This window comes from Oreochromis niloticus, linkage group LG23 (genome assembly GCF_001858045.2).
Source record: "Oreochromis niloticus isolate F11D_XX linkage group LG23, O_niloticus_UMD_NMBU, whole genome shotgun sequence".
Classification (NCBI taxonomy): Eukaryota; Metazoa; Chordata; class Actinopteri; order Cichliformes; family Cichlidae; genus Oreochromis; species Oreochromis niloticus.
The window spans coordinates 42,171,256-42,180,820 of record NC_031986.2 but is presented as its reverse complement, the minus strand read 5'-3'; the positions used below and the strand labels follow the sequence as shown (position 1 = coordinate 42,180,820).

The following is a 9,565-nucleotide window of genomic DNA, read 5'->3' as shown; positions in this document are numbered from 1 at the left end:
AGGTCTGGTAAAAACCTCAAACATCACCGAGTGCTCTCTTATCTGGGCTTCAGAATTAGACCCTAAAATTTAAAAGATGGGTGATTCACTCGTATGTTGAGTTTTTTAGTGCCACTATAAAGAACATCTGCGCTGGCGTGATGAGTAACTGCTTACCAAAGACACGCACAAGCTCAAGTTTAAGCTGAAACACTTGAGAGAGATTTGATTAATCCGCACATTAATCAGCCATGCCAGCGTTTCTTTGTGGATCTGGGTTTTTAATCGGTCTCTCTGAATGGTGGCAAAAGAGCACTTCAGTATCATGAAGTGAAACTGATTTAAAAATATATCACTGGCTCTGCATCTTCCATCCCATCAATTAAAAAAATAAGTTGCCCATTTTCCAAATAGTATGTTACCTTGTGAAGTATGCTTCATGGGTGTATGCTGAAATTAAAGTAGGATCGAGTGGAATCTGTTGGCAGAGATCATAATCGTGATTTATTTAGAGCTGAAATTAAAAATTGTTAGGTTTGTGTTACCTTACAATAAATAAGACTTTCACAGTCACCTGTCTAAAGTGGCAAAAACCTAGAGAGGGGGGTTTGGGTTATTCTTATTTTTAGGAGTCAGCGTTGCTACACCTGCACACTTGGAAAAGCAACAGTATTCACCTGATTACAACGTGCATATTTCCTAATAATCAATCCATCCCTCCATTTGTCCTTATCAGAGTCACGAGCCTGAGCAGAGATTATCAGACCTCCCTCTCTCAGGCCTTAAGCTCTTTGTGGCGGTACTAAGGTGGTCCCAGGTCAGCCAAGAGAAGACACGTCCTGGTTCCACCCTAGGGTTCCCCTCACAGTAGAGCATGCCTGAAAAACCTCACTTACCCTGCAATAACATTGTCTTTTTGGGGTGTGAGTGGTGCAGCAGCCAGCCAAGCTAGGGATTGGTTATTGTTAATGTTGACTGCAAAATTTTCAGTCTGCAAGTTGACACTCATACCCTGAGATAACCGGGAAGCAATGACTCTTCCATCCTGCCAGCAATAAGCAGAAAAAGGTCAATAAAATGTTGGAAGCCCACGAGAGCCAATCATCCCACTCAGGAGACGGTGTGCATCAAGTCAAAGACGAGACTTTTTTCATGATTTGATTGACTTTATTTGTAAGGCACCAGAAGTCCTTCCTTACTGCAGAACATTTCATTTTATTTATAGTAAATGTTTGCTGTACTTTTTTTTTATAGTTTCTTTTTCGTTTGTTTAAATGAAGCTATGATTTCAGACACAAAACATTTTTTTTTTGCCAAAGTACACACTTTCAGGTTTTACATTATACACAAAATAAGTATTTAAAAAAAGACCTTTACAAAGCTCAAAACGCTTACAATGCTTCACGCTATGAGGGCAAAGAGGCGGGTAGGTGGCACAGGAGTCAAGGGGAGTGGGTGGGAGGGAGGGAGTGTTTGGGTGGTGGGAGGGGGAGAAAAGGAAAGGGGGATCAAAGGGTGAAAAGGTCAACATACTGCAGTTTCCCTCCCCCCTGGTGTCACATCGGTTTTGTAACACAATAGCACAAGAATCATCCAGGACAGACAAGAGAAGATGCAGCCATATACACATAAAGCTTTCTATGTATAACTGTATACAGAGGCGAGCACCTCCAACTACTTCAACAAATACATAGAATTTCATTTGTACGTCTAAAACGTCAGCCTTGCAAATCTCCCTCTAGCTCATATCGATTAATATTTAAAAACGAAGAAAAGGGGGGAGAAAAGGAACGAGTGCATCGATCACAGAAAGTTTGGATCAAACATTCTTTAAAAAGGAAAAAAAACATGTCTCCACTAGAAAGAAATCAATCTCAGTTCCCCCGCAGACATGCATTGATGTGTGTGTGTGTTCTGCTTTGTCTACACGCTCTGCATTTCACTACAACAAGTACAGTATGTAACTAGATACATACAGTATGCAGCTAGATGGGAGGACGACGTGCCGCGAGCTTAATTCACAAGCAAGGTAGCATGTTAGCTTTAGTTGTAAGAACAGCAACGCATTTCATCTGGTTTAGCATCGACTACGAGATCTGTACAAGTGTTTATACACACCTTGTTTTATGTATTCACATACATACACAACAATGGGGATCGTTGAAAGAGTCCTCCAGCAAATGCCATCAACAGTTTATCATCTGAACCTTTAGAAGATGGAGGCTTTTATTCTGAAAGTCCCTCATATGTATTTTCACTTTTGGATATCAAACGTGGATGTACGTGTATCTCTTTGAAGGGTACTTCTGCAATAAAAATGTGCTTTATCATCAAACCGGAGACCATTCTGAGTTTATTTTCCCCCAAATGAAAGGAGCAGGGTTTTTTTAATACACATACAGCTCGAGATGGCTACACTCAATGAAGCCATTCAGTGATGAAAAGAGAGGAGGTCAAGACAGGTGTACGTGCTTTTAAGTGTGGTTCGACATTTTCAAAGTATACGTGGTACCTCTCAAATTGCATGTCATCTTTTAGAAAGCAGACATTTTGTCCATTCGCACTTCTGTTGCCTGACAAGTCCCCAGGACAGTAAAAAAGAAGCTCCAATATATCTAAAAAGCAAACAAATTCAACCCAAATATAATGAAGAAAGCGATGTAGTCTCTATTCTTTTTTGTTTTTAACTATAGGCAAATTTTCAGTCCTATTTTGCATTTTTTTTTTGTGTCATAAATGCGCACTAGGTACAAAAATGGGTCTACTTCCACTATTTATTAATTTGCACTGATACTTTTCACAGCAGATATTTTGACTTGTACTAACAGGAAGAATATCTGTGTTACTGATATAAATTACAGCTCTGTTCAATTTAAAATTCCCACTAAGCAATGACAGTATGATAGCATGAACAGTACCGGGACACTGACACCTTAACAGCTCAATGGAAGTCATTAATTCTACTATTTACACCTTACCTTACTGTGACATGTCAAAATGTCTGAAGTGAAAACCACCAAACAAAAGATACTGTCAAACTGGCTCTATACTACTTTACAAATAATAGTCTCCTAACTGACTGAGAATTTGGACTGTAATGCTATCATTACACAAATTGTCTTAATCAATTAAATGCAACATAAGACTTTCAGATGCATCTAAAAGCGATAACTGATTATTCTCCTTACTAATAACATGAATTCTTGCCATGCTGGTTTGAAGAATAAATAAACAGAAGAGCTTATTAAAGAGCTGCAGATGTGTTTTCATTTCGTGGAATGACCAATTTTAGATCACAGTAAGAAACTGACTGTAACGCCAAAGACACTCTTAAAACAAACAAACAGTATTTGGTGATATTATATTATATTATGCTCCTCTCAGATCACAGGAAGCAGGCTTAGCTAAAATTCAGAGTTTGTTAATCCTGAGAAATCAGATAGGAAATGATCGGATTCAATTCGGATCCGATGGCAGACATATGGTACAAACTTTTTTCTATGATAATATAGAGTGGCCCAACATGATTTTATTTTTATTTAACCTTTATGAGACTCAATATGTCACAAGCGACCTCTGTTTCAGACAGCATCATTAAAATGGCTGCCTACTCCGACCAGCCTCCATGAAAATACCAACTCAGAGTTCCTGATCTGCTCAGTTTACAGTTAGAGTCTGACTTTGGTAAACCTGCTTCCCAGATTAGTGACGGGCTGCTTGTTGTGTTTGCTGCGTGGCATTCAAATCACGTGTTGCAGAGTGCCCTCTGTTGGACAAACTATGCAACGTCAACATTTGCCTGAAGGGTGTTTCTACCGAACTCGTTAGAAATCACAATACCAATAGTTCCACACGGAGGTAATTTGGGCAGACAGTCAGGCTCTAGTCTTGCGTGTCTACTACATTTTTTGCAGACCCCACATGGAGCAGAACTTTTTTTTTTTTACTAAGAATTTGGTAAAAGATGCAGTGGGTATTTTAATACAATAATGAACCACAACTTTAAAGCCATCTGCCTAATACTGAGTACGTTACCTTGCACCTCCAAAAAAGCTCCAACAGGTTGGTGCATGGAAACGAGTCATCTGGGAATTGTCCTTTGGCGTCTGGCACCAGGAAGGTAGTCGTAGATCCTCTGGGACCGGATAAAGACCTTCAGCAATGTGGCACGGGTGCCGTTGCTCTTAATAACATCTAAAGGAAAGCCAAACCAGAAGATTTCCCAGCTGAACTTTGTATTGCAATGAGATCATCAATGTTGTGGCGGGCTGGTATAGATTAGCTTCCAGCAGACTCGAGGTCTAAACGAGTGCAAACAGGACCTTTCTGTTTGAAGGCGATGTTTTTGTTTAGTTTGAATTCATAGCAGCAGCTGTGGGATGCACTTGTGCTTCATCTGTGTGGATTACAGTAATGTAACTATATTCAATCATACTCAGTGCCCCATGTAGGCATTAAATCAACTGTATAACGCAGGATTAATCTGATATGTGAAAGATCTTTATGTGCAGTGAATCATAGAGTATTTAAAAGTGAATTTACAGAGAGCCCATGTTTTTGTTTCATGCTAGGATGGAGTCGTTCCATTTAGAGACCAAAATAAACCAAAGCAGACCGCTTTTCGAGAACTGGATCACAGTAATTAATGCCACCGGTCTAGTGTCGACTGTGTGTTAAGTTTGCACACAGACTGGATAAATAAGCCATTCCCTTTGTGACACAGTCTGCACTCTGTCATTGTCCTTGTTCTGCACAAGCCTGAACCAAGCGAGGAGGATGCTTCAAAGACACACGCTGCCCTCTGCTGTCAAACACACAACATGCACTCTTTCTCGCCTCAGTGTCTGCTCTGATATTAGTGCACATTAAAGAGGAAAAAGATGGTGGGAGGGCACGGACGAGAAGTGGCATTACTTCTCTTTGCTGCACGTTGTGCTACCTCAGCTCCGTTTAATGATGCCTTTCAGTGAAGGTGCTGGGTGGATTTATCCAACGTACCTCACAGGGTCGGCCAAGGATCAAACGTCGAGGGGGATTACTTATCGAGGTGGGTCTGTTATCTACTCTGACGGCTCTCAGCATTAAGTCGGATCTAAGAACGTGCTTTTATTTTATATTAAATTAGAATTACTCACAAAATCTCTAATTTGCCCGGATATGTCATTTCATAACAACGATTCTCTTTTGAAGGCAGAGGTTTTTGGTTAGAAAGTGAGTATAGCTTTTAGGTATGCTTTCTGTCTTTAGCCAGGGCATTATTTAAACAATTCTCTGATCTTTTATCAATCCAACATTTAAACTTTGAGCCCACCTTTAGAATGAATACACGCGAGGTGAAATACCATGAAATATCAACACTGCTGATCTCGGTGAGACCTTTATGTTGGGAAAATGAAGTTTTTAGGAATCCCGTGTTGCATCTGACAAGTTTTACAGCTTGCCAGCAAATCCAAGTGTTTAACAGTTTTTCTGTTTTAACACCTACGGAACAGTGCATTCAGTGTGACGGATCAGTCCTGTCTAACAAGGACCTACGAAGAGCAGAGGCAAGAGGTGGGAGGAAGACAGGGAGGAAGAGAGGGAGGCATGGAGAAGAAAGGAAAACACGGAAACTCAACAGGAATCAGAAGAGAGAGAAAAAGCAACAGGGAGGCAGGAAGAAACAGAAATAGAAAGTAGTCCTGATTTTCTTTTTAAAAAGGGATAAATGTGGCTTAATCACATGCAAAAAAAGAGAGAGAGCACTTGAAGATACAAGATACATAAGAGAGAGACAGTCTCATGGTTTAAAAAAAAAACAGATATAGAAACAACCCAACTATGGTGAATACCAAGATATAAGGTGGTATGTGCCAAAGACCTCCCAATAATGGGGTTGGCTGGGGTCTGAGGAGATGAAATTGAAGCCCATGTTAGGTAGTGTCAAAGAGAGGGAGACCTGGGGGAGAGGCTATAGGCCAAGTGGGCTTGAATCTAGGGATTCAGGTCTCTGGATAAAAACAGAGCTGAACAGGGACACCATCTAATCAGACTTGTCTCCATCCTCCTCACGGTGGCTGTCGACTCCATCCCGCGATGCTTTCTCCTCCTTGGCCAGCTGGGCTTGAGAGGCCAGCAGGGAAGAAAGGGAGAAGAGACCAGAGGAGGTGGTGACGGCGGGGAGGGTCGGCTGGCTCAGGCTCAGCGGCAGGGGAGTCATGGGCAGGGCCAGGCCCTGGAGCTGAGACAGCTGGTGAGCCTGGAGCTGCTGCTGCATGGAAAAGAATCAGACGCAACTTAGAGACAGTAGGATAGATCAAGCGCAGAAATCACTGCAAAACACAGGACAGACCTATATTAGAACCACAAGTCATGTTTAATATATAACCCTTGAGGCACAGCGCTAATAGTTTATAGACAACAGGATAGATGGGACGCACGTATCATAGCACGGCTCAGTAGAAGATACACACAGCTTATTTATAATAGATGCAGTTTTTAAGATGTATAAAAGCCTAAGAAAACAAGTGCAGACAAAGAGTTATCTGAGCACAGAACTGGCAAAAACAATATCATGGGATCGACATGCATTTGATTTTAAAGTACAGAAAGATACATTGTTACTGCCTCGCTTCTCTTTTACACACACCCAAAAGTGGGCTCATTTTTACAGCAGCTCCCGCTGACCTCTTATAATCGACACATAACTGCCTCTAACTTTCTACATGATGTGACCAACATCAAAGCAAAAGATCCACAGACAACAGAACGCCCTACCACAAACGCCAACGCCGAGCGCCACCTTCTTTATCACAAGTCGCAGACACAAAGACTAAAGCAACGCACCACCGTGAATCATCCATCACAGTGATGGAGTGGCTGGGCTTAGCGAACACTAGACAATAGTGAAATGATGGAGGAGCTAGGATAGCTAACACGAGGCTGATAATGATGAAGCGTAGCTAAAGTAGTTAAAGCTGCTGATATAAAGAATATCTGCGCATAGCAGGCTAACGAGCTGGCCTGGTTTGTACTGATTTGGTATTTTAGCTAGTGAGATAACTGTGCTGTAATTGTTTCAATGGACACGATTGTGGCATAATCAGATTTATCCCCTCGATGGGATGGATACCACCACTTTTAAAAGACACAAAAACCAGTTTACTTGTGATGAAGAGTACTACGCACTCCTAAGACGCAAGTGTAGAAGAGATTTTAACCCTAATAATGCCACGAGGACAGCCCCGAGGTTATGTCTATTTAAATCTATACATTTAACATGAAATCTAAACAAAAAGAAATCAAGGCAAGGAGGCTTTAACAGAAGAATCCAGCATTTCTTTGGAGCTCAGCCACTTCTAGAAAAGTTAATTTCTTATATTCCAACTTTTGGTGCATCAGAAGTTTGGAGCAAAACATAAAAAATAAAAATCTGTGCTTTGAAAGTTTCTCTTTCTTTTACTGGACTCCATCAATATAACTCTAAAGAAACCCTTTAAAAATTCATTGTTCCCAGGGCTGCTTAAACAAAACAGTGGGAACAATTATAAATGTTTATTTTGCTGTGCAGGCATACATTACTAGCGCTTGAATATAATCATGATTTATGGGTCATTTTAACGTTTTTCATTAGCAATTGAAGCTAATAAAAGCTTATTTATTTTTATAATGCTCTGTTTAGGGGGAAACAGATTGGGGGAGGAAACCTTTGAGGTTTAGAGCTTTTCTATTTCACACAATATAAAAAAGCAATAAAAAAAAAACGAGAAGCGCATTTTAGGTTTTTGAGAAAAAACCCTGCGATAACACACAAAGGTTTTTATCCTCACAAACAATAAGTCAATAAATGCGAGATGTAAAAGAAAACAATAGAATTGATCGGGTTGGTCAATATTTGCACTTTTTCAGGCAACAACGCTGCAACAACGTACCCTTATGATGGAGTTCATCTCTGGGGGGGTGACCTGCTTGGCCCTCTCTATGGCTGCTAGGACCTGCTGCTGGTGCTGGAGATGGGGGGGGGGGCAGGGGGTAAAGACAAGAGGAGGAAAGTGAGAAAGACAATAAAAGCGAGACAGAAACATGGGGAGGAGAGTTGGGGGGGAGGGAGGTTAGATCAATATCAATAGTCCCAACAGAGACCCGACAACCCTCTCCGGTGTTGCGCCTCCCCCTCTGACCATTTTGCTATTCATCCGGTTACACACACACACACATACACACACACACACACACACACACACACACACACACACACACACAAAAGCCTTGTGTGACACCCGGGAATGGATGGTTGGCTGGTGTGCAGTAATGGGTGGAGGTCAACCCCCTGGTGGGCAGATAAGAGCATGGCTTATCTGAATCGCACAGCCATTTATTACACTGACACAAACACACACATGTATAAAGGAAGAGAAGAGTTGGATGGAGTAGGAGGAGGGAAAGGAGGGAAAAATGGAAGGAAAGAGGGGAGTGAAGGAAGAGGTCAAAAGGGGAGGGGGAAGGGACAACCGTGAGGATGGGACAGATTGAATATGGCAGAATCGAGGTGGGGGCAGGGTGAAATGGAAATTGAGGTGGAAAGAAACACAGGAAGCGAGTGATGATGAATGATGGGAGGAGAGAAGAGGGATGCTGAGCTTGAGGTCACGAAGGTGGAGAGGTAATGAGGTGGGAATGAGGGTGATCTCATTCCAGGATGTAAGGAATAGTGCTGAGGGTCAGAGGGTTATTGACGTCTGTGTGTGTGTGTGTGTGTGTGTGTGTGTGCACGCGCATGCTTACCTCCTGAGACAGGTAAGGGAGGACCTGTGCGCAGATCCCATTCAATCTCTTGACTATCTCAGCCTGTTGGAGGAGAGCATAGTGGTTTATAGTATTCCATATTTTTATCACTCCCAACAAACCCAGTGAAAAAATATGTAACTTAATTGGGTATTTTCCATCTTCCCCACCCTGTCAGCATCATAGCTTAATAATTTTAACCTTAAAAAATGGTCATAAATATAAAAAAACTTTCCACTGTTTCCTAAAAACTGATAGTTGTTGTAATAAAAAGAGATAACTGTATATTCAGTGGTTAGAACAGAATAGTGCATGTATGAGTATCTCAAAATAAAACACACTGGGCGTGTTCATAATGAAGTAAGGGGTGGATCTGACTGTGGGCTCAGATCCTGGGTTATTCGCCTTTCTGAAACTTACAATGATCAAAATTTACAAAACGGACTTTATTGACGGACGTGTATTGAGTTCACCACAGCGCACAGGTTGGGATTTATGACTGGGTTTTATGCCGGATGCCATTCCAGATGCAACCCTCTCATTTATCCAGGTTTGGAACATTAGGAGTACACCTCCTCGTCTCAAACTGCAATGCTACACCACACCACCACTGTTTTATACAGTATGAAATGAGTGACTGAGCCCATAAACTCAGCGGGATAGCGCTTGCAGATTTTTTATTTTTATTTTTTGCCACCACAGGTGTCTCCCCCTGGTGGCCATTAACACGAATGGAGGTTTAAGACAGACAACATGGGGGCGCCTACGTCCATATTTATACTGTCTATACTCAAGAATTACTGGTGCAGGGGATAGAGGGGAA

General features: G+C 41.6%; 1 protein-coding gene across 2 annotated transcripts in view; it reads right to left on the bottom strand.

Annotated features, from left to right (window-relative positions):
* Positions 1-1,124: 1,124 nt before the first annotated feature.
* Positions 1,125-9,565, bottom strand: part of tle5 (TLE family member 5, transcriptional modulator) — a 54,837-nt gene continuing 46,396 nt past the window's right edge. The window contains exons 5-7 of one of the 2 annotated variants that reach the window (XM_005479042.4): positions 8,743-8,805; positions 7,890-7,964; positions 1,125-6,226 (exon numbers count right to left, since the gene is read on the bottom strand). In XM_005479042.4, the coding sequence (XP_005479099.1) occupies positions 6,002-6,226; positions 7,890-7,964; positions 8,743-8,805 (363 nt within the window). In that variant the 3' untranslated portion in view covers positions 1,125-6,001. Of the gene's footprint in view, positions 6,230-7,889; positions 7,965-8,742; positions 8,806-9,565 lie in introns of both variants that reach the window. The other variant, XM_003439831.5, reaches the window with a different exon arrangement.